The sequence below is a fragment of the Zonotrichia leucophrys genome, chromosome 21, assembly GCF_028769735.1.
Source record: "Zonotrichia leucophrys gambelii isolate GWCS_2022_RI chromosome 21, RI_Zleu_2.0, whole genome shotgun sequence".
Classification (NCBI taxonomy): Eukaryota; Metazoa; Chordata; class Aves; order Passeriformes; family Passerellidae; genus Zonotrichia; species Zonotrichia leucophrys.
The window spans coordinates 3,018,691-3,045,990 of record NC_088190.1 but is presented as its reverse complement, the minus strand read 5'-3'; the positions used below and the strand labels follow the sequence as shown (position 1 = coordinate 3,045,990).

Sequence of the window (27,300 nt, the reverse complement as noted above, 5' to 3'; positions counted from 1 at the left end):
TGTTCCCATATCTTTGCCTGAGAGCACCTTAACTTCAAAATTATAACAATTCGGAGGGAGGGGATTTACATTTTTTCATTGCCTTCCTTAGCAGACACCTGTCTTTCCAAACCAAGACAATTACCCAGAGATGAGGGGAAAGAAGCCCCTCCTCTCATTTCCCCCATAAATCCATTATTCTGGCAGCTGGGCCCTGTCAGATAAGACAACAAAACCGGATCTTCTTCGGGCAAGCTGTGAAGTTCTTGTGTCTGAGCACTGACCTCCAGCCCCATTTCTGGAATCCCTGCATCATTCCAAAAGCAAAATCCAGCTGGAACACGAGTGGTTGCTACATCTCTGTCTAGACTTCAAGCATGTAACACACTTGGCAGGTTGGAGCATTCTTGCTGAGATCAATGGCCACTAACCTGCCGCACCACAATTCCGGGAGGATTTGGGGTTTGTTTTCTTTTTTATTTTTTTCATTGCATGGTAAATCTGAAATGTGAGTCAGGGTAGGAAATGCTGCACTGCTGCTAGAACTTCCAGTATGAGATTCTTAATTGAATTGTTACTGTTGCTCCAGTCAGATTTTAGAATGCAAAATATGTTAAAGAAGGAAAAACTTAGCAAGATTTCCAGAAGTGCCTGATGTTTTCAGTCACATTTATCAGGCAGAACTTAATGGGGAATAAAGGAAGTTTAAATCAGCCCTGAAATAAGTGTATGAACCATTAATGGTCGCAATATCCTATTAGCCACTCAAACCAATTAACACAGCTAATGACAGGCCCAAAATGCAAGGAATTTATTCCCTTTGCACACTGCAGAGTGTGCAGATGTTCTGTTTTACTTTTCCTGGGTTTCTGTGTTCTCCTGATGGGGCAGGATGAGTGCAGACCCCATGAAGAATGCATGAAAAGCAAGTGAAAACTTTGTTTGGAGAAGGTAAAACACCCTGAGCACTGAGACAGGACAAGGGACTGTTCCCACTCATCCCTCCCTCTCAGGATTCTTGCCTCAGGATGGATATTTAGGTAAATTGGCTTGGGAAAAATCCATGCGTGGGGAGAGCAGCCACCAGCAATAAGTGTGTGGCTGCCTTGTCCCGCTCCTGCTGCCACTCAGGGCACACATGGAGCCCTGGCCTGGCTGCAAGAACCAGCAGCTCCTCCCATTAGCCAGTAAAACGTCCCAGGTTTACCTAAGAGCGGGGTAATTGGGAGCTGGAGAGCTTTCCCCATAAATTCCTGGGGCACATGTGAGGGTGCCAGGCCCGTTCCCATGTGGAGGTGCCTGTGGAGCACGGGCTGGCAGGGACATCCAGTGGGCTTGGTGGGATGCCATAGCTCATAACAGCCAGTGCAGCCATCAATAAACCCAACATCAGCAATCATAAAGTTTTACCACTCACCTTATGTAACTTTTATTTTACACTCGATTAACTTTTATTGCCAGCTCCGAAGAATAAAGGCATTCTTACAGGGGAGAATTAGAAACAGCTTTTTTGTGTTTAAAAAAAAAGAAAAAAGAAAGGGAGAAAAGGCATATTCTAATATATAAAGGGCTGCATTCCCAGGGATATCAGGGGCAAATATGGTGTAAAACATGCATGTCTAATTCCCAGCTAATGGAGAGACAGCCTTACCTTCCTCCAGCCTTGGGCAGTGACCCCATGCCTTCCCAGCACACTTCCCAGGATCACATTCAAGGGAGACACCGGAGCAGGAGCTCCCCGGGCTGCCTGTGCAATAACTCAGTGTGGCAGCAGCTGATTTAGCAATTCCTGCCTGCTAATGGCAGCCAGGGAAGACCCAAAAGTTAATTCAGATCACCAAGGTGGGAGCAACCCAGCTCCACACACACACACACAGAGCTATTTCCCAGGAATTTGGGGTAGCAAATGCACGAGGAAGCCACGCCTTTCTCAATTTCCTTTAACTCATTATGCCCATTTTCTGTGCTGAATACACCATTGTTTGTTAAACTGGACAGTGCCTGAGCCATCATGCCTGAGAAGTCAGGGGACTGTCTAATGTCTGCTTTTAATATGGGCCAAGTCCTTTTTTTCCCCCCCCTGTTTAGTATAATTTTATACTGGGTGGACACATTTAGGGCCTGAATGGTTTGACAGTAATGATTAATACCCTGCATTAGGAGATTCCAGTGAAAGTATTCAGGAGCACGCTGTGCAGTTTGGTTCTCATCAGATGGTCAGGTCTACAGGCCTATTAAAAACAGCAGGAGAGCTGCAGACTTAATCACAGAGGCTGGGCCCGTGGAGGGAGGAAGAGTGAGACACAAAAAAAGGAGAGAATTAATAGAAGGACAGAGAAGAGGTGCAGGAAAGCTCAAACTAACTCATGCTCACACCAGCCATGAAACCAAGTGAGGGTTTCTTTAAAAGATCTGTCCAAAAATGTTTCAAATATAAAAATGTGGTGAGGGTGGAAGACTTCATGAGGCAGAAACAGAGTGGAAGGTGAGAATTACTTACGGCTTAATTGCAAAAAATTCTAGCAAGACTAAATAAGACCCAAAGCAGAACAGGTGACACTGGTGCTCCATAGGGCAGCAGGCCTTGGAAAGATGGATCAAAGTTGTTTCAAGAGTGAAATCAGAGTGAACAAATCACTCAGAGAAAGACATCACAAAACCAAACCATTTAGAAAAAGGCATCACAAAACCAAACCATCTAGAAAAAGGCATCACAAAACCAAACCATCTAGAAAAAGGCATCACAAGTCTTTGCTGCTGTTTTGGGCCTGGTTATAAGTTCATGGAGCCAGAAACCAGAAACCTCAATCGAACACGGGTCCAGTGGTTTTGTGGGTAACCCAGGGCTGCTCTGGGCAGGGCTGTCACCTTTCAACAGGCCTGAATTTATATTAAAGCCCAAATCATCATTAAAACCCCAACAACACACAAGTGGCCTATAACAAAGCCCCTGAGGTGTTCAAAGTCTGTAAATCCCCTTTTTTTTTGAACGTCTGAATAACAACAAACCCAAAACAAGAATTAATTCTTCTCCAATGCACAGACCCTGTTCAGTAACAAGCACTAAAAATACATCTGAACCTTAGAAACAAAAGAGGAGGCACGGAGCACTTTGAAATTTTGCTCCAATGATTAAATAAATTAGACCTGAGCCGCTAAGAAGGGAAGGACAGAAAGTTCACTACCAGCACGACAAGACATTGCCAGCTCTTGACTTGTTTACCAAGAGAAAAAAGGTGCAAAACCTAGCGTATTTCTACAGATTTCCAAATTCCAGGCATTTTTTTGTATTTAAGTGACAATGTGATTTTGAGCTCTGTGAGATCTCACTTGATTTTTGACACAATGCCCAACCACTGGTGAGGAGGGAAGGGGCTCAGCCACGCAGGAAAGTGAGGGAAAATGATAATCCCAACAGAGCTCTCATTCCCAGCTGTCCTAAAAATCTACTTTTCTCTGCTTCTCTTTGAGGAGGGCATCTCCTGGAGATGCTGCTCCCACACCATCACTGGGACGCACTGGGCCAGCCCTTCCCATCCCCACAGGGCTGCAGGGAAACTCCATCTCCTCCCCATTAAAAATACTGCTCTGGAAACCCAAATGCTTCTTTTGTGACACATGAGGAATGTCCTCTTCATATTTAGAAGCTTCACTGCCAAAGGCCATTGTCTGAGGACAACAACTCTTCCCAAATCTGTAGATTTCACTTTTCTGCTGGAGGACATTTACTCTGAGCTTCCCACTCTCCACAACCTGCAGACACAGCTCCTGAAGCCCCAATTTTCCATCCTGGTCCAGAACTATCATTCAGTATAAGAAATATCTTCTTAGACACCAAAAGAATGCAAGGCTTCACTAAGCCCATGAGGAAATTTCTTGAATCCCACTGCTTTCCCCTAGCTTGGATCAGCTCAGGGAGCTGAAGGAATGAATGTTCCCCTTCTGGAAGCATCATCTTGTTTTTCTTTTCCCCTTTGATTGGGCCCTTGCCCGTGATGGACAGCAAGAGAACACGGGGACAGGACTTGTGAGCTCCCCACTGCTATCCGCACATTATTTGGATTTGCAGGTTATCAGTGGGGCAGCAACTTGGGCTATGACCTCATTAACTAATGTGGCCACATCAGCACCTCTCCACGGCCTTTATCACTCATCATGTGTCAGAAAGCAGCCCGCTGACACCTCCCGGGGAATGCTGGTTGTATCTTATCTCCCGCAGGGCGAGGACCCTCGCCGGGAGACAGAGAGCGCGTCTAGGAATGCGCCGAGGAGACACGGCCGCCAGCGGCAGCTGACAGGGGATGATTTCTCAAACAAACACCGAGGGGGAAATTAATGGGCTTTGCTTTGCCACTGACAATGCCCGAGCAGAAATACATTAACTCCCGGCTGCTATAATTTAAGAATTATGAGTGTAATTTCAGCCCAAAGCTACTGGGACGCTTCCATCAGCATCCAGTGCGCAGCTGCTCCGAGCTCCCATCATCACCGGCTCATGAGGAGGGCCAGGATCTTTCATTTCCAGCTTTATTCCTGGTGGCTGGGCGCTGGAATTCCCTTCCCACATCTGAAAGCCACAACAGCATTTTTCTCTTGATTTCTTCCCGTAAAAATCCTTCTTTGGCATCTCCCAGATTTGGATAGCTGGAGGAGAAGCAGCTCACTCAGAACAGTGCCCAGATGAGGGGCAGAGATTGGGGTGATGCCAGGACACCTCACCCTCTTTTACCTTGTTCAAGATGATTTATTAAAGGTTTATTAAACTCCATCTCCTCCCCATTAAAAATACTGCTCTGGAAACCCAACACTCTTTTTGTGACACACGAGGAATGTTCTCTTCATATTTAGAAGCATCAGTGCCAAAGGTCATTGTCTGAGGACAACAACTCTTCCCAAATCCGTGTAGTGGCAACAAAGATTTCACTTTTCTGCTGGAGGACATTTACTCTGATGGTTTATTATCTGATTTATCTGATGGTTTTGGCAGGAAAATGCCACCTCTCCCTGGCAGAAGCTGTGTGCTGATGCCCAAGGAGCATCCAAATGTGGATAAATCCCTCACTGCACGCCCAGAACACCCCCTGCCACAGCAGGCTTCACACCTTGGCACCACTTTGCACCAGACAAATGCCACATTTTCCTAAATTAATGCACTGCCTAGAATTCAAAACAACAAACACACAAACAAACAAACAAGGAAAACCACCCTCCCTGAGATCTGGATTGCCAAACATCCACCTGATGCTGCCCATTCCCTGCAGGGAGCTAAAGTGAAAAGCTGATCACACTGTCACTGGATAAAGTTACTGAGATCCACCTGGGGAGCATCTCCTGCCAGTGGATATCCTGCCAGAATATCATGGATGCTTCTCTTACCACTGTAAGATCTCTGGAGTATTCCAAAGTGCTTTTCATCCCGACCCAAATGTTCTCATTTTTTCCGATTGTCTTCTTTCTTTCTCTGCTTTTTAAAAGAGTGTCTTGTTCTCGGTGGCATTTTGCCTTTTGTTGGAGTAACTTGGAAAGATCAGCTTGTGGGACCTGAGAAACCCACAACTCTGACAGCCAAACTCTGAAAAATCACCGTGCCTTCTGTTCCATTTCCTCGTATCCCCAACCTGTTATTGAGTCTGGAGACTAACACAGCCCTCACAATCAACACTGGGATAAAGGCTCTTCTCTATGCCTTTTCCAGACTTAAAAACCAGATCTTTTATTAAACCACATTAACCTAAACATCCTCCCTTTATTCCTCCCCTGCTGGGTAACGCTGTGTCAGAACACGAGCTGCCACGAATGCGCCGGGTGCTGCTGGAAGCTGTAAAAGAGGCCGACGAAACACACGGAGCAGAAAACATAAACACATCAGGCTGACGTGTTCTGCGTGGATTAAACTGACCAGGGGCATCATAATGACTTTTCTCAATCGTTATAAACAAAAGCAGAGCCCCATAAACGTTTTCCATGCCCGGGCGCGCCAGGAAAAGTTCGGTTTTGAAAGCGAAAATGAAATCGCGGCGCTCTGAGGAGGTTCCACTCGGGCAGGAACAGCTCAGCTTGTCACAAGGCTTGTCACAAAGCCCAGATTGTTTCAGTCTGCACGTGCTCGATGCTCTGCTGGGCTCTAGAGGCAGCATTGGCTCATGGATGGGACACGGCGAGCAGGACAGGCCCCAGCTGCCCCAGCATCTCCAGCTGCTTGTGGTTTCTGGAAGTGGCCACAGAGCTCTGTCCTTTGGCTGTGTCACCATTTCCAACAGTGGCCACTGATCCTCATCCCTTGGCTGTGTCACCATTTCTGGAAGTGGCCACAGATCTCTGCCCTTTGGCTGTGTCACCATTTCCAACAGTGGCCACTGATCCTCCCTGTTCCTTGTCTGTGTCACCATTTCTGGAAGTGGCCACTGATCCCTGTCCCTTGGCTGTGTCACCATTTCCAGTAGTGGCCACTAGGTCCCTTGGCTGTGTCACCTTGGCTGTGTCACCATTTCCAGCAGTTCCTTGGCTGTGTCACCAATTCTGGAAGTGGCCACTGATCCTCATCCCTTGGCCACCACTTCCAATAGTGTCCACTGATTCCTGACCCTTGGCTGTGTCACCATTTCCAGTAGTGAAAGTTCTGGAAGGTTCTCAAGCCAGTCTGGGGTTCTGGAATTCTCTGAGTGCTCAGCACACAGCTGAGCCTGGCATGGCCACAGGGACTGGGGAGCAAGACAGGAGTGGTGGGCTGGGGAGCAAAATGGGGGCGATAAATGGGAAATCAGGACAGGTGTGATGCTCATCCACCTCCCAGAGCACTGATGATGGGTTCTGGCCACACAGACACCTCCTCTAAAGCCTCTCCCCTTCCCCTAAAGCCTCAGCCACATTTGGGTGTCCCCAGGTGCTTTTGGTGCTTTTCCCACCCCCGGAGGCGCGGAGCGGAGCAGCCTCACCGTGTGGAGTTCTTTGGGAATCTGCAATCCCCACCCTCCATCCAGGCAACAAAAAGGGCCTGCAGGGGTGGCTTGGATTGTTTTCCCTCCCACACTGAGCACAGAAAGCCCCCAGTGTTTGCCTAAGATGGGATCTTACTTTCTCTGTCCCTTTCAAGTGCCCGGACCCTCGCAGGTGTGCGCTGCTTCATTTTTCCCTCTTTTCCTTTCTTCCTTTTTTTTCCTTTTTTTTTTTTTTGGGGGAGAAAGATTGATTACAGGCTAAGCAGGGCTCCTTTAGCCAGCACTCCCATCTCTAATTATTAGCACTGCCAACTTTTGCAGCACAATGCTCAGTGTCAGATAAAGGAAATCTGTTCCTGTCTGTTCTGTAACTGATATCAGCTCCATAGTGACCGTCCCTGACCTCGGGACCCCGGGCTTTGTTTGCTGCTACATCTTTACTCTGCTGAGAAAGGAGTCCACACACATCAAAAAAATCACCAATATTAATTAAACCTCAGATACTGTTATCAACTTCAGTGAATAATGGGCTTTGTGGAGCTGCACTGAGTGGCCTCAGCGAGACTTTGCTACTGACAACATTCAAAATATTAGATTTCCAATACTTCTTTCATCTTGCCCACAACCTCTTTGAATTAGTGGTTGTTGCAGGGCTGCAGTCAGAAATCTGTTAAAAGTCTATCTGTGCACAGATAAACAGTTTGTGTGAAGCACCCTTTTTCTAATGGAAAAAATAATTAAACATTTTATTAACTATGTAAATACCCACTCTGCTGCAGAATGGATGTTCTGGCAGTGTGGATATTAGGGTGATTTCTGGCACAAGAGGCAAAGTAACAGAATTTGGGATTTGTTAGTGCATATCATGGGAATAACAGCATCACCTGGGAACAGTGACAATTTTATGGATATCTCAGCTCAGCAGAAATACCCAATCCTGGCATTTCCTAAATCTCTGTGACAAAAGGAATTGAAGTAAGCGATCCACACAGGCAGGACAAGATCCATCCCCAGAATTTGGTGATCCTGCTTTATTAGTGAGTGACTTTTTAGGCTTTATATCAGATTTAGGCACCTGCAAGAGCCATTTGGGGCACTCCTAAGCCTCTAGAGTTAAGGGAGAACACATTTACAAAGGAATTTTTTTAAGCCTAATGTATGAAACCTTCCTTTTGAATGTTCAGACCTAGAGAATATTCAGAATATTCTAGAGAATATTCAAAATGTAGCCATTTTCTTCTAAAACTTCACAGCCAAGCCTGGCTGTCACAACAGTGAGCTGGCTCCCTCTCCACTGCTGACTGCAATGGGAATTATGTAATTGTGCCCGAGGGGGCTGGTCCCAACTCCAGATACTTCTGTCAGACACAGAGAGAGGGTGGGAGACAAAACAACAGCAAATGGGTCAATAATATATAATATATAATATATAATATATAATATATAATATATAATATATAATATATAATATATAATATATATAATATATTATATCATATATCATATATCATATATCATATATCATATATCATATATCATATATCATATATATCATTTATATCATATATAATATGTAATATGTAATATACAAGGATACTGCCAAAGAAGTGAGGTTGTCTTTCCCATTTGACCTCTAAAATCACAACCAATGAAAAGGAAATTTTTCAACACTGCACAATTTCTAAGGCTTGACCAAAATGTGTGTCTGACATTTCTTCAACACATCCCAAATCATGACGATCCCTTTTTTTGTGGTTTTTTTCTGCAGCAATGAGGGCCCTGCTGGTTCATTGAGCTGTGACATCCCCCTTGCTCCTCACACCTGGGATCCCAGGGTTTTCCTGAGGCAGGAATTCTCTGCTCCAGCACAGCCCAGCATTTCCAGGGCTCCCTGGAACACTGAAAGTTGCAGCTGCTGCTGTAGTTGAGAACTGATTTTTAAATATTCATTACAAGCTTGCATCTCTAATCAACACGAAAATATCTACTGTAATAATTCCAATATTCCTCCTGTTAATTATTTCATTGGTTTGATAAGTTTGTGATTTTCCAGTCCTGTGGATTGGAAGCAAGGGCAAGGCTGAGATGTTTCCTGGCTGTGCTTTGGTGCCATTTATTGGAATCTAATAAATTTGGTAGGGGGAAGAAATTCTTTCCTGGGAGGATGGAGAGGTCCTGGAATGGATTTCCCAGAGAAGCTGGGGCTGCCCCAGATCCCCAAGGCCAGGCTGGACAGGGCTTGGAGCAACCTGGGATGGTGGAAGGTGTCCCTGCCCATGGATGGGCTTTAAGGTCCCTTCCAACCCAAACCATCCCATAATTCTGTGATTTTCTGGTTATTTTCTTGCAAAGACACCACACAAAAAGCTGGGAACTTGAGTTTCTGTAAAATAAATATAATCACCCTTCATGAGTGGTGAGGAAATGCATTTTACATTAATTACTGCGCAGTAACTAAATTTTCTTTTCAGCCCCTCAATCCTTTGCCTCTCACCACATCTGCCCCGTTCAGTTTGGGTTTTTTTCCCTGTCTCTAAAATCCAGCTGATAAATCAGCACAAATGGCACTTTTTGACATCCTCAATGTTGTCATTCCTCCCTGAACCCTTTTCCCCCAACTTCTTTCCATGCCAGTTCCTAAAGACCCGTTGATTACCTGGATAATTGACTGGTGCTGCTGGTAACAGCCCCACGGACTAATTGAAATGTATGAGAAACAATTAGGGGTAATTGGAATCAATTAATTGACGATTTTCTGCGGAACCGCTGCTTTGTGCAGGCAAAATCCTAATTACACATCCACAGTCTGGGAAAAAAAGCTGAAAAAAAAAGGAAAAGGGAGAAAAGGAAAAGAAAAAGGAAGGGTAGGAAGGAGGAAGGGAAGAGGAAGGAAGGGAGAAGGGAGGGAAGGGAAGGAAGAAGGGAAGGAGAAGAAGGGAAAAGGAAAGGAAAAGAAGGAAAAGAAAAGAAGGAAAAGGAAAAAGGAAAAGGAAAAGGAAAAAGGAAAGGAAAAAGGAAAGGGAAAGGAAAAAGGAAAGGAAAAAGGAAAGGGAAAGGAAAAAGGAAAGGATCCCCAGTGGACACCTGGGTACCTCTGGGATGTCACCAGCTGGAGATTCTCCTGAGCCCTCTCCAAAGCAGGATGGGTTTGACACCTTGAGCAGTATTTCAGTATTTTAGGTGGCCCTTCCTGAGCCCCACTGACACTCCCAGGTTATTCCTAGGGATAACAAACCTCTCAAAACCTCCCTCAGAATTCTGACTGGAGCACCAGAGCTTTTACTTCCCTTTTAGACTCAAAATGTTCCTAGAAAGGGCAAAACGTGGCGAGAGGGAGGCTGGGAAGTGCCCTCACATGTGAGGAGGTGGAGAGGGATGGGGTGGGCATCATCCCTGGCATTTATTAATGCATCCCTCGGATTTATTGGTGCATCCCTGGCATTTATTCATGCACAGAGAGAACTCTGGCTGTTCCCTCTTGTCCCAGCACCTGATGGCCTCGCTGGGGCTGCCAGTGCCCCACACAGCCCTGGCTGTGAGCAGAGGCTCCCGTCAGGGTTAAGTTGAGTGTCTGTCCCTTATCAGATGAGAGCAGGCTGGAGTTTCAGCATCCTGCCTCCTGCCATTCTCCTGCTTTCATTCCCACTTCCTGCTCGCTGAAAGTCAAGCTGCCATTCACAAAAGAGGGGCCTTATCTCCTTACCTCTTGACCCCGAATCATGGCTGCAAACACAGGGTTTTCTTTCTGCCAGCACCAAACAGGTGGCAAAGTCATTTGGCTCTGGCTCTTGAGGGAATAAAAGAGAACATCATCTTCTGCTTCCTTGGTGGGGTGTCGAAGAGACAAATCTCAAGCTGTAAAACCCCTTTAAAATGTACCTTTTATAAAGCAATCTGCCCTTTAGCAGCAGATCTGAGAAATCAGGAGTTTATCTGCACCCAAATCAGAATTATCTCGAATTATGGGGAATTTCAGCAATAAGAATGGGTGGGTTTGGGGGATGTTCTCTGTGGTTGAACCCAAAATTTGGCTTATGGCTGCAAACACAGGGTTTTCTTTCTGCCAGCACCAAACAGGTGGCAAAGTCATTTGGCTCTGGCTCTTGAGGGAATAAAAGAGAACATCATCTTCTAGTTCCTTATTGGGTTGTTGAAGAGAATCTCAAGCTGAAAAACCTTTTGAAATGTACCTTTAATACAGCAATCTGCCTTTTAGGAACAGATCTGAGAAATCAGCACCCCAAATCAGAATTGCCTCGAATTATGGGGGATTTCAGCAATAAAATGGGTGGGTTTGGGGGATGTTCTCTGTGGCTGAACCCAAAATTCACTCCTTGCCTGAGGATGCCCTGCAGAGCAGCTCTTATCAGACTGGCTGTCAGCCCCAGGCTGGCTGTGGAGGGGCTTTATCAGCTCTCACAGCCAGAGCTCTTGAGCTGAGGAGCTTCGCTGGGGAAAGGACTCGAGACAATTAAGGGAACGACAGCACGAGTGCCCCTGAAAGCCTCGAGTGGCAGAAATAGATGTGCCCTGGGAAGGGTTTGGGAGGAAAACCACTCATTGGTGAGATAATATTTCAACTTTTTCCCATTAAAATTAACTGTCAGCCTTCAGAAAGCCAAGGATTTTTGGGTTTCGGGTTTTTTTTTACAAAATTTGTTTAAAGAATGTGTTACCCTTTGGGCTGAGGCTCTGTTCAGAGGCTGGGCACTGTCCTGGTGTGAGAGCAGATCCTCAGCCTGCACTTCTACTTCATAATCTGCAAATTCAGACCTCACAAAAACTCCAAGCCTGATAGCAAAAGTTGTTAAATCTATAGTTATTGAAATTTTTGCTACAATTTCTTCTAAGCTAAGGAAAACCATCCAGAATTCCATGGCCATTTATTAAAAAATAATATTTTAAAAATAAGGTTTAAAATAATAATAATAATAATAATAATAATAATAATAATAATAATAATAATAATTATTATTATTATTATTATTATTATTATTATATTTTATTATTTTATTATTTTATTTATTAAAAAGGAGCCAGTGTTTCTGGGTTTTGTCCCCTTGGCTCAGGTGCCACACAAAAACTGCAAGCCTGATAACAAAAGTGCTTAAATCCACAGTATTTATTATAAATATTATTTAAAATATTAATATTAATTATAATGTTACTAATAATTTTAATAATTGTTTATTACTAATATTAATATTAATATTGAGATAATGATAATTATTTTAATTATTAAAAATGAGTCAGTGCCACCCCTGTCCCCTTGGCTCAGGCTGCAGGCTCAGATAAAAGTGACACGAAGGCATTTCTGCGCCTGTGCCCCAGCGGGACAGCGCGAGGTGACAGTGCACAGTTGTCCCCAAATTGTTGGGCAGACTATGTCATGTCCCAGATAGCAGCAGGAGCCTGCCCTGGACAACGTGTCTGGGGCCCTTTGAACTCGTGAGGAGCTCTGGGTGTTGTCTCCTCTTTATTTTTGTCACTGCTCCAGACCCCAGGCAGGTGAGGAAGGAGCAGGAGCAGCAAACCCTGGGTGGGAGGGCAGGGCATGGACAGCCCAGGGCTGGGGCAGGAATGATGTCAGGGTTTTCAGTTTTCTTTGGGATGAAAGAGAAAAATATAAATATTATCCCAAAAAATCTCACCCTTCCCTAAGAATCCTATAGCAATCCTCAGAGAACAGGGAAAATCTCCTTGCCCTCCTGCAAGAGCCAGACTCCTCCTTCCAAAGGATTTGAGAGTTTCCACCCCTTTTACATTAAATATTGGGTAAGAACTTTCTGAAGGAAGAGTTTGGAAGAATGTTTCTGGTTTTCTCCATCCCAGATTATCTCTATCACAGTTATCTCCATCCTGGGTTATCTCCATCTCAGTTATCCCCATCCCAGTTATCCCTATCACAGTTATGATCTCCATCCCACTTATCCTAATCCCAGTTATCTCCATCATAGTTATCATCTCCATCTCCATTATCATCTCCATCACAGTTATCTCCATCCCAGTTATCCCCATCCTAGCTATCCCCATTCCAGTTATCCCTCTTGCAATTATCTCCATGCCATTTATGTCAATCTCAGTTATCTCCATTCCAGGTTACCTCTATCCCTGTTATCTCCATCCCAGGTTATCTCCATCCCAGTTATCTCCATCCCAGTTATCCCTATCACAATTATCTCCATCCCAGTTATCCCCATTCCACTTATTCCTCTCACAGTTATCCCTATCTCAGTTATCTCCATCTCAGTTATCCCCATCATGGTTATCATCTCTATCTCCATTATAATCCCCATCCCAGTTATCTCCATCCCACATATCTCCATCCCAGGTTGTCTCCATCCCAGTTACCCCATCACAGTTATCATCTCAATCTCCATTATAATCCCCATCCCAGTTATCTCCATCCCAGTTACCTCCACCCCAGCTCATAGCCCAGGCCCCCCAGCAGGACAGATGCCTGCCAGTTGACTGAAAGCTGATTCCTGTCAGGAGCTATTTTCTCCCTGAGACAGAGGAGACATTGTGCCCCTTGCTGCTCCAGTGTGGCCTTGGCTGCTGCCTCAAGACCACCTTTTTGGGTTTTTTTTCTTTCCTTCCCTGAGACAAAACAGAATCCCCCTGCTGTCAGCTCTATCTGGAGCTGCTGAAAGGAGATGTATGAGCCCAGTAATGCTGCTGGGGAGATAACTGTCAAACAGCATGAAAACCCCTGCCTGTCTGCCCACGGAGGCACTGAAGCTCCATGGAGGCTACAACTCAATGCTCAACAGCTCCTGGCATCTGTGAGGTCTCTTTTTTAGCTGCTTTTTAATGCCCTGCTGAAAGGAAACACTGGGGGATTCAGAACCTGCCTCTGCTCGCCCAACTGTGCCACTGGGGGGTTGCTGGAGATGTGGAAACAGGCATTGTTCCCCCTGGAGGGGGAGATGGGGGGAAAACAGGGGGCTCTGCTGCACACAGCAGGGATGTGAAGTAGATTTTCAACCTGCTTTACAGTGCTGGGCCAGGAAAAGAGATAAAAATAATGGGAAATGTGTACCAGAGGCACGAGAACAACACTGGGGTGCTGAGAGTCACCCAAGGCTTTTGCCACTGCAGTCATGCACAAAACCACACACAAAGCAGTTTGCACCCACATCAAAACAGAAACTGTGGTGGAAGTACATTAAAAAGTTATAGAGGTACTTAAAAAAGGATTAAATATGGGATTGATGAACATAAACCCCCCAAAATTACACTATTTGTAGTTCTGCTCCAAAAACAGGCAAACTAAAGTTTCCCTCTGAAAACCACAGCAGTCAGAAGCCAATCCCCACATTATTCACCCAAAAGCACCTTCTGGGATTATTGGGATGGGCTCCCAAAGCTCTTTTAGGTGTGTCAGGGGCTCAGAACCCCTCTGTGATCCCCAGCTCTGGTTCAGAGGCTGCACTGACAATCAGGGGGTTCAGTCCCCATCACACCTGACAAACCCTACAGGCTTCAATTTGCAAGACACAAAGCAATCCCTTGCACAAACCAGCACATTGGGAACAGCAGGAAATGGAAAAGAAGTGGAAAAAAGGCAAAAAACCCCAAATTCCAGTTTAAAAAACCTCCAAACTCAATTTCACAAAACTGCAAATATGAAGTTACATAGTACATATGAGAATGCTCCTCATTTTTAGGCAGTATTTGGGAAGGAAAAGAAAGCAAATTTTGTCAGCATAAGGAAAACACTTTAATATCCAGCCCTACTCCTGAATATCACAGTAAACTGGACTAGATTTGATGACATTTACCCTCTTAAAAATCCCTCTCCAAAATCAAAGCCGTAAGGACAAGCCTAAGTCAAGTTTAAAATTATTGGTTGGCAGCAATTTCCACAAACCATCCATAGCTATCCCTATAAATACAGATATTTTATATATGTGTGTATCTATATACATCAATTCAATGTTAAGTTTCTGGCTAAGCATGTCTAAATTTCTATGGGCATCTTCCTGGAATAAGAGAATTTCACCAGACTGAAAGGTCTGGGGAGGGAAACATCTCCCAGCTGTTCTAACCCAGCCACGGAATCCTTTGGAAACTCCTAAAAGGAAAAGTGCAAATTGGAATCAGGAGCCAGCACACGAGAAAAGTGCTGCTGCAACTGTCCCTGTGCAGCCCTCAATCCAGCCAGTGATTCATCAGATACCTTCTTTTTTGTTTTCATAAATGATAAGGAAATCCACTTAGTTTGTGTGAGTTGTGCCTGCAGGGATTCCCTCTCCCTCACCCCTGTGCTGGGGTGGCAGCGAGCCAGCACGAGCCAAGCTGCATTTCCCAGCTTGTGTCAGCTTGTCTGTTTATTTCTTTTATTGGGGGGCTAAAAAAAAAAAAAGAAAGAAAATCAGCCTAGAAGGAATTGCTGGTTTTCATTGTTTAGTTCTGCTTTTCCTGCACTTAACCACAATATCAGCATCAAAGCATCCCTTGATAGGGAAATACAAACTCCCATCTCCAGTTCAGCCAAGAGAAGCAAGCAGCACACTCCCTGAATGAAAAGAACAATCTTCACTCACATTTCATGCGTTAAAAAGTAGTTTAAATTACAAATTTTTATGTATTTACAGATCTAATAATATAGAAGCCACTTTACACATATCAGCTGTGATTACAAAAGCAGAACTTTGGAGATTTGGTGTGAAAATTTGGATTTGGCCACTGGAAAGCTTGAATTGGGCTGAGAAATGCCTCTTGGATATTGCTGGATGTCACATTGCTGCACAGCTGGCAAAGGGCTGCAAACACACTGGGAAAAGACCTTGATTTGGGTTGAAAATTTGGATTTGGCCACTGGAAAGCTTGGATTGGGCTGAGAAATGCCTCCTGGAGATCTCTGGATGTCACAGCTGGCAAAGGGCTGCAAACACACTGAGAAAAGCCCCTGATGTTTCCTCAGGGTACCCTGAGCCTCCAGAACTGACTTTTCATTGCCACTGATTAAGCACCACTCAGATTTACATCACCAGTCCTTGCTCCATTAGCTCCACATCCTCACATAACAATTAGAAAAATTATCCTGGAGACCTGGCTGCTGACATTAGAGGAATGAAATCCCAGTTTCTGGTCAGTTCTTAATTCAGAGGGGAGAAATGGCGCAAAACCCCTCACCTGGGGCATTTCAAATATCTACAGACCCTTTGTTTCAACCCCCAGACACTGATGCCCCTCCAGAATATGAACTCAGCTCTCTGTGTCACACCAGCTATGAAAAAACACCAAAATGACAAAAAAAACCCCAAACCAAATCCTTGTTGAATTTAAAAATCTCTTGGGCCGCGAGCCTGAAAGCAAAACTACCACAGCCACAGCCACCTCAACAAATGAACACTTTTCTTCAAAAGCAAACCCTCAGGGCTGAGAGGCCATAAATTGTGCAATAATCAGAAGAATCCACTTTTTAACAGAGGCACCTCTGCCAGCCTGGGTGCCTTTGATCAGAAATATTCGTGGGGAGAGGAGAACCCCAAATGTGAATGAACAACTCGGCGCTGCATGGCCAGGCCAGGAAGCTGCTTTTTGGCTCCCTGTGTATGGGGAGAGTGTTATCTGAACCACTAGGATGACTATAAAATATCTTAACAGCTTCTGCTGCTTAGCTGGGAGCAGGGCTCCCAGTATCTAATATGAAACAAGTGGGCCAGGCTGTGAAAGGCAGCTCTATATTCGGAGGCTGCAGCGGCTGGAAGCTATGGGGTCGTCTCAGAAGCTCTCAATTGTTTTTAAATTCTGTTTTTACAAGGAGCGTGAGATTTATAGGCTCTTGAGGGGAAGAAAATGATGTAACTTGAGTAAATCAACAGGCCATTTATTCCTGGCCCTGTTTCCTCTCTGTCACTGAGCTCTGGAACGAGCCCCCGAGCGCTCCCTCTTCAAAACAAGAGCAGCCCAGGCTGCAGAGGCCTTGCAGGGACAGTTAAAGGCACAGCTCCTTCCTTCCCTCTCTGGATAAAGGGGGATCAGCCCAGGCACCCCCAGAGTGAGGGCACCCCGGGCTGGATGTGCTCCAAACCCCACAAAAAGTGGGAACCTGCAGGTGCTACTCAGAGCTGGCAGGAACAGGGGCAAAGCTGCTCCTTTTGGGGGCCTGCAGCTGTGAGGGGGTGAACCCCAATATTTGGAGTGTTTGATAAGAACATCATCCAAAGCAGAGTTTGGGAAACAAGGCAAGCCCAGAAATAGGGAGGGATGGGGAGGTGGATTTTTTTCCTTGTTTTTCCCCTTCTCACATCCTGGTTCGTGGTTGGTGATGGGGCCTGTGCTCGGGTGAGGCTGGGCTCTTTCTCCAGGAACTGACAGAACCAGGGGACACAGCCTGAAGTTCCACCAAAGGAAATATAGGTTGGATGTTAGGAAAAAGTTTTTTATGCAAAAAGTGATAAAATATTGGAATGTTTTGCCCAGGGATGTGTGGAGTCACCATCCCTGAGTGTGTTTAACAAAGCCTGGATGTGGCACTGGGTGCCAGGGTTTAGTTGAGGTGTTTGGGCTGGGTTGGATTCCATGATCTTGAAGGTCTCTTCCAACCTCGTGATTCTATGAGTTCATTATCAGCATTTTCCAAACTGCTCCTAAACCTTCACTGCTGCTCATGGAGTGAGATCTCCTGACCCAGCACTGGAAGCGGGGCAGAGAGGGATGATTCTCCTTACAGGGAGTTCCAAGAGGTGATTCCCACCCCAGGGCCTGCTGTGATCTCCTCAGGTTTCTTCCCAGATGAAAATGTGATGTAAAAGAAGCCTGGGCACCCAGGAATTCCCACAGGAGCCACTGCTGGGTTGGGGCTGGCCCAGCTCAGTGCTGAGGGGCCTCGGGGTGTCTGAGCATCCTCACTGAACAGAGAATGGCAGAGCGTAGGGCTGGATGGGATATTGGGAAGGAATTCTTCCCTGGGAGGGTGGGAATGGATTTTCCAGAGCAGCTGTGGCTGCCCCTGGATCCCTGGAAGTGCCCAAGGCCAGGTTGGACAGGGCTTGGAGCACCCTGGGACAGTGGAAGGTGTCCCTGCCATGGCAGGAGGTGGCACTGGATGTTTTTTAAAGTCCCTCTCAACCCAACTCATCCTTTGATTCTCTGATTTCAACCTTTGCACTCTCCAAATTCTAACCCTTGTTAGCACCCCCTCACCTGTTCCCTTTCATTTGACCGGAGAGGGACATTTTGGGTTGAAACCCCTCCATTTGGTGAATCTGCAGTGCCAACAGAGACCTTCACTCCCCTCCCTCTCCTTTCCCAGAGCTCTGCCTATTCACAGAGCCCCAAACTTTTGTTTCCTGCTGACACCCAGCTGCCTGTGAGGCTGTGCTGCAGCACACGGGGCAATTCCAGCGCTCAGGTCAGGCAGCCGGGCTGACCCCTCACCTTTGACAGTGATCTTTATCTAGACTCCATCTTAATTATTTATCTCAGGAAGGTCAGAAAGAAAATGCCTCTCTCAGGACCCCCACTGCTCCAAGCCTGCAGAACTTGTTAAAAATGCAAGTTCTTTGAGGATGGTAATTCAAGCAAGCAGCGGAGAAACTGCTGCATCACTTTTCTAGCCGGTTAGGAAATGTTTAGGAAATTGCTCTCAGCTCACAATTATCATTTTCAAACCCAGCAATTGAGGAGCCTTCCTCATAAAACCGAGACTTAGAAAGGCCACAAGAGCTTTGCTAACGAGACGTGAAAGATTTGACATCGTTAATGTGGTTTTGCCTGGAAGTTTAGCAAACACAAAAACCTCAGAGACAATAAAATTTAAAACCTCTTGGAAAACACAGGTAACTTGTACATAAAGAATCCTTCAGGATTTCGGCAGCGTTAAAACTTCAAGCAAATTAAGAGAAGTTTTAATGAAGTTATTAAAAATTGCAACACTTTGTCCCCCCTGTAATGGTGTTTCCCAGCACAATTTAAGAAAAGCCACACACACAATAAAAGGAAGAAAAAAAAGGGGGGAGAGGAAAAAAAAAAAGCTTGTAGTAAAAAACTGGGGTATAATTTTCTTCAATCAACTCCAGCTCATGACTGCAATTACCCCAAATCTTTCCGAACCTTGCTGTGATACACCAGGGACAGGTCTTGGAGCCTCTGTGGGTGGCAACCTTTCATCTGCCTCTCAAACTGTTCTTTATTGTAAGGTTTCAAATTAGTGCTAGCAGCAATGAGCAAATTTGATAATTCGATCTCAAATTAGTTAATGTAATGTGCCAGGAACCACTAACTAAGGCTCTGCAAAGATGAAAATCTATCTCTGCCTGCTCGGGATGCAAAGTTAACCAGCCTGACAGTTTGGATTTAAAAAGTTGCTTTTTATTTTAATTCAAACGAAATTCTGCTTGAAAACTCTGCCTGCTGCCCCTTTTTTCTCCCTGAGGTGTGTTTGCCTCATTCTGCATGAAAAATCACCTATAAACACATGAGGAACACATTTTTCTGGGATCCAGAGCTGTGCCTGACCCACATTGGTGGGAATTGGGTGGAAATCATTAGGATCGTGTGTTCCGATGGATGGAGCCTTTGGAGATAACCGAGTTAACGCGGGGATCTGTTTCCATGGCAGCTTTCAACGAAAACGAGCCCGTGATTCACATTGCAGATCCTTATCTCTGGTTTAGGTAAAGTTATTTGTTCTGGGAATCATGTTGAAATATTTAACAAAAAAACCCAAAAAAACCAAAACCAAAAATCCCACAAAACCAAAACCAACAATAACAACAAAACCACACCAAACAAAAAAAACCCCCAAAAACTAAAATAATAAAATAAACAAAAAACCAATAGCCCAAACAAACAACCAAACCAAACCAAAAACAATAACAAAAAGCCAAACAAACAAACAAAAAAACAAAAAACCCAAACAAAAAAACTCCCACAAAAAAAAACCCCAAAACAAACAAAAAAACCAAATAACCCAAAAAACCAACCCACCCAGACATGGAGTTTTCTGGTGATTTTTGGGTTTGGAAGGTTGGGATTGTGATGGAATTTCACATTTGTTTGTGTTGAAAATGTTTGTGCTGAAAATATTTGTGTTTAAATTTGTTCTTCTTTAAAATGAAGCCAAAAAGACCAAGTTTGATCTTTAAGTGATTTTATCTTGGGGGAACTTCTTCTCTGCCACTTCTGCACCCACTTTTTAATTTGAGGGCAAAAAAGGAGCCCCAGGGCTCCCAACACTCCTGGAGCTTTTGTCCCGTGCCTCAGTGCCCTTTTCCACTGATCCCCTTCAGATCTCCATTCCCTGGAAAAGCTGTTATCCCCCTTCACCAAATAAAAATGTCATTATTCAGACAAAGTGAGATATTAAACAAGGCAGTCGGTGGGAGCCCCAGGTGGGAGTGTCTCAAAGCCACTGGGAAATGAAAGTATGGGAGAATCATGTTCTAAACCCCTCTCTGAAAAGGATTTCTGACATTTTAAAGTGTATTTTTCATTCAGTTAAAAATATATATTAGAATTTAGCAAATTTGTGATCAGCCTCCACCTCCTGAACAGAACTTTTTGGTGAATTAACAGTTTTTAATATTAAAAAAAGGCATCACCACCTGCAGGACCAGCCAGTCTGTCTGGTATAAAGTGGTATAAAAACTGTGGAAAAACTTTCCAAAATCACAGCCCCTGTAGCTGGGCTGACATGGGAAGGTTTGGTTCTTCCCCAGAGGTTATTCTAAATTACAGCACAGCTCCCTGCCTGCACTGGGCTGGTATTAAGTGGCACATTTACTCAATTTCACTTATTCTAACAGTAAAAATTACACCTGAACCCTGATAAAATTCAAAATTACACAGATGAGTGAGGGGATGAACTCCCCATGCAAAATCTCCTTTAGTTTGGGGTTTGGTCTGTATAGAAGGTTGGTCTGCATTTTGGGGTTTTTTGTTTCTCTCCCTTGATGGAGAGAAAAAAGTGAAGGGACTTTAAATTCCAAACCCAGGACCCAGCCCAGCCTTCCCTTGGTGCCTGCAGTGGAATTATTGCAGTTTTCCTTCTCTGGGCAATTTGCTTTTAACTCTGGGGAGCAAATTCTGGAGGTTCCAATGGAATTTGAAATAACACAGGTGAGTGAGGGGATGAACTCTCCATGCAAAATCTCCTTTAGTTTGGGGTTTGGTCAGCATAGAAGAACCCTTGATGGAGGGGAATAAAAATTAAGGGACTTTAAATTCCAAACCCAGGGCTCAGGGGTGACCCAGCCCAGGGAATTGATGCCTGCAGTGGAATTATTGCAGTTTTCCTTCTCTGGGCAATTTGCTTTAAACTCCAAGGAGCAAATTCTGGAGGTTCCAATGGAATGAAGGACTGGGAAGGGTTTGAAAAGCCTCCCTGTTGTGGCGGCCTCTGCACCTCAGGGGGAGCTGAGAGGCCTCAGCCCGGAGCCAAGTGACAGATGATTCTCCCCTGAAATGTTTTCAGATGGAACAGAAGACGTTCTTTATCTGTGTGGTCTGAGCTCATTTACTGCAGGAGAAATCTCCAGCTCCCGCCTGACTGAAAGCCAGGGCTTGTTCTCCCCATCTGATGGATGAATGGAATTCAGAAGTTTGATACTGTCCCCTGAGATGTCATTTAAATCCACAGATACCTCCAGCCAGCAGGTAAAGTTAGAATGTCATTCTGCAGGCTCATCTCCCCCTCCCCTCACACAGGAGCCTGTCTTCACTTTTTCTTGCTGCCATCAATCCCCGCAGCTTTCAAAGGAGATGCCAGGAGCAGGGGGATGGCTCCAAACTGGCCCAGAGCAGGGTTACAGCAGATATTATTTTATTATTTATTATTTTATTACTATTTTGAAAATAAAAATACAGATATTATGAAAAAAAAAAATCTTCCCCATCAGGGTGGGGAGGCCCTGGCACGGATTGCCCAGAGAAGTTTGGCAGAATGGTTGGGCTTGGAAAGGATTTTAAAAATCACCTTGTTCCACCCTTGCCATGGCAGGGACAACTTCCACTATCCCAGGGTGCTCCAAGCCCTGTCCAGCCTGGCCTTGGACATTTCCAGGGATCACAGCTGCTCTGGGCACCCTGTGCCAGGGCATCCCCACCCTGACAGGGAAGGATTTCTTCCCTGAATTCCCCTTCTTTCAGTTTGCCAGACAAACTCACCCTCTTCCTAATAAACCCACCCATCTCACTGAGATCCAAACACAAATCCCAAGATCCACCCTAATCTTTGGCACAGTTTTTCTGGCAGTTTGATTTATTTTGCCTCTTCTGCTGCTGCTGCTGCTGCTGTAGATTCAAAACTTGGAAATCAGAAGAATGCAGCGAAGCAGCAGCAGAACAGAAGGAAGTTTTCTCTTTTTTTTTTTCTTTTTTTTTTGGAAGCAAATGACTCATTTGCTGTATTGACATCCCTGTGGATTCTTCCCCAGAACAGATTGTGCTCTGGAGGAACTGCTGAACTTGATATAAAAGAAATTCCTCCCAGTACAGCAACATAGAGACCATGAGGGGCTTTTGCATCTGATTAGCCACCAAAAATGTGCCCATTCAGCCCGGCCCCAGCCTGCTGCACATTTCCCTGTGTCTCTGAGGTTACCTCTGTTTATCACAAAAAGGGCTCCAAGACAGTCAGAGCTGCTACTGTTGTAATCCATCCAAGATGGATCGTGGAAAAGGCTGAAATAAAAGCCAAGCTTCCTGCCCCATGTGTCTGCCAGACTGCTGCAGAAAGGTCAGGGCCATCCTCACTGCAGACTGGTAATTGCAAAAAATGAAGGAGGTGAACCCTAACCAGGAGATCAAAGGAGGAGAGGGAAGGAGAGGGTTTTACAGGGAACAGACTGACTACAGGGGCAGGACATTAGGGGGAAAGGAATATCTTGTACTAGGAAAAAAAGGCAGTGTAATTAGCATTGCCTGCATGAATCAGGCAGCTGGAGAGTAAAACTCTGCAGATAACGAGATAGAAATGGGCACTGGGCAGCTGCTGGCTCCCACTGAACTAGAGCATGGCCGTGCTTTATTGAGGTAAATGTTTCCTCTGAGTTGTAAGAGACAAGTGCTGGGAGAGTGGAGCTTGATTTGCTGGGAGAAAACAGAACTGCAGCAAGATCAGGATCTTCAGAATCCTTGGAGGATTTTGGGCACAAATATTGAGAGAACAGGGTTGTGTTGGGACACCCTGGGAGATTGTGACAGCACCGACCCTAAACCAGCCATGAGTGATCCCAGCTCTGTGTGATCCCAGCTCTGCCTGATCCTAGCCCTGTGTGATCCTAGCCCTTCCTGATCCCAGTTTTGTGTGGTCCTGGCCTTTCCAGATCCCAGGCCTACCTGAGCCCAATTTTGTGTGATCCCAGCTTTGCCTGATCCCAGCCTTTTGTAATCCCAGCCCTGTGTGTTCCCAGCTCTGAGTGATCCCAGCCCAGCCTGATCCCAACCCTGTGTAATTCCAGCTCTGCCTGATCCCAGCCCTTCCTGATCCCATCCCAGCCTGATCCCATCCCAGCCTGATCCCATCCCTGCCTGATCCCAGCTCTCCCTGATCTCAGCCCAGCCTGATCCCAGCCTTTTGTGATCCCAGCCCGTCCTGATCCCATCCCTTTCTGATCCCAGCCCTCCCTGTCCCTCCCACCCCAGCAGCCTTGCTCTCTCCTGGAGCCAGGGCAGGGATCCAGTTTCATGCCCAGCAGAACAAACCAGACCCTGACAGGAGCAGAAAGCCCCAAATCCTGGCACTCCGTCCCAGCCCTCCCTGCTCACACCCAGGCAGTGCCAGCCTCTCCACTGCTGCTCTGGTGATGCCCATGCCCAGCATCCCTCAGGCCAAACTCTTCTGCTTTAACTCCTCTTAAAAATCTCCAAAATCCCTTCAAAGCAGAAAATGTCCCAGAGCTAGGGACTGCAGAGACAGTGCACAGTGCCTGCCTGCTCTGGCTGGGAGTTGAAGGAATTCCCTCACTTGCAGTCTGTGTATTTAATAAACTAATCCATTGATGACATTTCCTATTTAAATGAACAAGATTATGCAGCTAAACAATATTTTGCAACCAAAATGGCCAATAAATCACGGCCTTTGGAAGTGCTAATGGCGCTCACATTTATTCCTATTAATGCTTCCTGGTTTTGAAAGCTGGGCCAATTCCAGAGATAATGTATTACAAACTTTCCTGCTGAAGGATTTGGGTTCCTCTAGGCTCCATTCCAGTTATAACTGGCAGCTAATACTTTCACACATTCACAAATCCCCAGCCCCTCCCCAGCAGCAGAAGGGAGAGGAGAGCTTTTGGCTTGGGTCAGCACATTTGGGAGTGTTGCAGAAATGAATGGGAAGTGATGCAGCTCTCTTTGAACACTGGGCTCTTCATGAACGCATGTTCAGCACCTTCCCCCCTCAGCCAGACAGACCCACACATCTGCACCCCTGTGGAATGGCCCTAAAAACCCAAAAATTGATGTACAGCCATGCAGCACTGCAGGTTTTCTTGCAGCCCCATGGAAATGCAAAGCACTGAGCTGTTCCCAGAAGAAAAGCCCTTCAGGGAAGCCCCCAAAGCATGGAATGGCCCCAAAAAACCCAAAAATTGAAGCACAGACATGCAGCATTGCAGGTTTCTTGCAGCCTCATGGAAATGTCAATTTGTGCCTGCAAAGGAGGGCCTCAAAGCATGGAATGCCCAAAAAAACCCCAAAGATTATTACACAGCCCTACAGCACTGGAAATACAAAGCACTGAGGGGTTCCCAGAAGAAAAGCCCTACAGGGAAGCCCCCAAAGCATGGAATGCTCCCAGAAATCCCAAAATTGATGCACAGCCATGCAGCACTGCAGGTTTTCTTGCAGCCCCATGGAAATGCAAAGCACTGAGCAGTTCCCAGCAGAACAGCCCTGCAGGGAAGGACCTGGTACCATTAATTGGAGTCCAATAAATTTGGTATGGAGAAGAAATCCTTCCCTGGGAGGGTGGAGAGGTCCTGGAATGGATTTCCCAGAGAAACTCTGGCTGCCCCATCCCTGGAAGAGTCCAAGGCCAGGTTGGACTGGGCTTGGAGCAGCCTGGGACAGTGGAAGGTGTCCCTGCCATGGCAGGGGTGGAACTGGATGAGGTTTTAGATCCCTTCCAAGCCAAACCATTCCAGGATTCTGTGACTTTATGATCCTAAAAATCACAACTGCCCAAGCATCCAGGACATGTCTGCAACAGGCACAGGTAGGAATGGAAAATGGGCACAGGCTGGAATTGCATTTTCTGAGCCCAAACCACCTGGTTCCAGGCAAACCCAGTCAGAGCAAGGGATGCTGACACTTGGGGTGTGCTGAAGGGTAATTTGGGAATTAATTGGGAAAATGTCAAGATACAAACAGGCCCTTAGGTTGAGGAGAGCAAACAATCTGTTGATTCCTGATTTTAGTCAATTAAATATCACTCAATAGCTTCAATCTCCCCCCCCCAAAATACAGCTTTAGAAATCATCCCATGTGGGCTGATGAGCCCGCTCAGAAGAAACTCAAACCCAAACCATCAGTGAGAGATCATCAGATGCACCCAGTAATCCCTTCCCAGTGAATTTAAGGGATAGCAGCTCTGTAGGAATGGGTGTTATTTCCTAATGACTCACAACAAATTACTTGGAAAAGCTACTCCAGTCCCCCAACCCAACTCTTTGCTTCTTAAAATCAGACTTAGCACACAGTGTGCATTGTAAAAGCCTTCCCTGCTCTGTCTGACAACACCTACACCCCAGACCCTCAGCATCTTTCAGAAGTTATTTCTGGAAATGTTGAATCTCAGAGCAGCAATAAAAGGAAAATATTGTTGTAGCCAAAATAAATGTCTCTCTGGACCCTGTTTAAAAAGCACAGGGGGATTTGTGTGAGTTGAAGTGCTTGCCTTCCCAGAGAACAGCTCAGTTGTTGGGAGATATCAAGGGCCAGGGGAAATTCATAAAGAACTCCCAGTTGATTTGCCTGTTCAAGGGAAATGCTGGGGGAGATAAAAGTCTGAATTCTGATTTTTTCGCAGTCAAATCAGAATCCTGTTCTCTCCTCACCCAAAGCATGAAATCCAAACCAACAGCTGAAGAAAAGGCTCAGCACTGCTTGTTTTGATCAGGTTGTTAAAGCTGAGCCAGTGCTGCTCACGAGGGCAGGCACTGAAAGCTCTCAGTGGCACCCCAGAAACACAGAGATGTGACACCCAACAGGGACGTGCAAAAATATTCACACTTCAAGCAAAAGTGTCTGAAAGAACCATATTTTACAAGGTTCTGCTGAAAATAGACTGAGTTTCCCAAAAAAATCTGTCACTTTTGGTCACTTTGAGTCTGGCTAGAGCAATCCAAAATGGGGTTCTGGTCTGTGAAGGGCCAGTGAGATCCACACCAGAAAAATCCAAATCTGGCAGCCCAATTGGACACCATAAATAATAATAATCAAAATTAATGAATATCAATAAATAATAAATATCAATAAATATTAATAAATGATAATAAAGATTTCTCAGGTCGAGTCTCCCTTTTGATGTGAAGGAGAGGGCTGCATGGAGCTGGTGCAAGGAAACAAGATCTGCTTACCAAAATGGAATTAATTCTCTCTCCAAATAGCCTTTATACCTGTCCCCCCCTCTAAAATAATAAAAAAGAAGGATTCAACAAACATTTAAGATCTTAACTAGTGCAATTCCAGTTACTTTATCTGAATTAATTCCCACTCAGATCTGAACTGACAGCACTGCAAACTCCCTTTTGTTTGACCTGGAAAACAAAATTAACTTTATTTTTTCCCTTCCCCAGATGATAAAATAGATTATCCTTAGAAATAGAACGTAGGGGTTCGGGGATTTTTATTTTATTTTATTTTTTATTTTTAGGAGAAACAAAAGTCCCGTTCCTGGGCAGGGAGGGAACAGTGGGATGATTGTTGGAGGAGTGAATCTGGTTTTCATTAGAGGGAAGTGATGGCTCCGGTTTCTGCCCGGGACTGTTTGCTCGCATCTCTGTTTGTGCTCGGCCCTGGCAGTTAACCCTTTCCTGCTGGGAGCCGAGCCTGCCCCGCTGATCCCACCCACCTGGCACAGGCTGGGACAGGGGGAGCGCTCTGGGGATAATGGGATCATTCCAGACACAATGGGACAGTGGGATCAATCCAGTGACAGTGGGATTGCTCCAGGGATAATGGGATCCATCCAGGAATAATGGGATCCCTTCAGGGACAGTGGGATCGTTCCAGGGATAATGGGATGCATCCAGGGGCAGTGGGATTGCTCCAGAGACAATGGGATTATTCCAGACACAATGGGATCACTTCAGGGACAGTGGGATCCCTCCAGGGACAGTGGGATCCCTTCAAGGACAATGGGATCACTTCAAGGATAATGGGATTGCTCCAGGGATATGGGATCCATCCAGAGATAATGGGATCCCTT

The 27,300-nt window shown here is 45.5% G+C and overlaps 1 protein-coding gene across 4 annotated transcripts in view; it reads right to left on the bottom strand.

The window, feature by feature from the left end:
- The window catches only part of PRDM16 (PR/SET domain 16), a 293,183-nt gene that overhangs the window by 72,850 nt on the left and 193,033 nt on the right, over positions 1 to 27,300 (bottom strand). Inside the window, exon 1 of one of the 4 annotated variants that reach the window (XM_064730601.1) lies at positions 10,621 to 10,697. The exons of the other annotated variants lie outside the window; for them this stretch is intronic. Coding sequence (XP_064586671.1) covers positions 10,621 to 10,692 — 72 coding nt within the window. The 5' untranslated portion in view covers positions 10,693 to 10,697. Of the gene's footprint in view, positions 1 to 10,620; positions 10,698 to 27,300 lie in introns of those variants that run through there. 4 annotated transcript variants of the gene reach the window in all.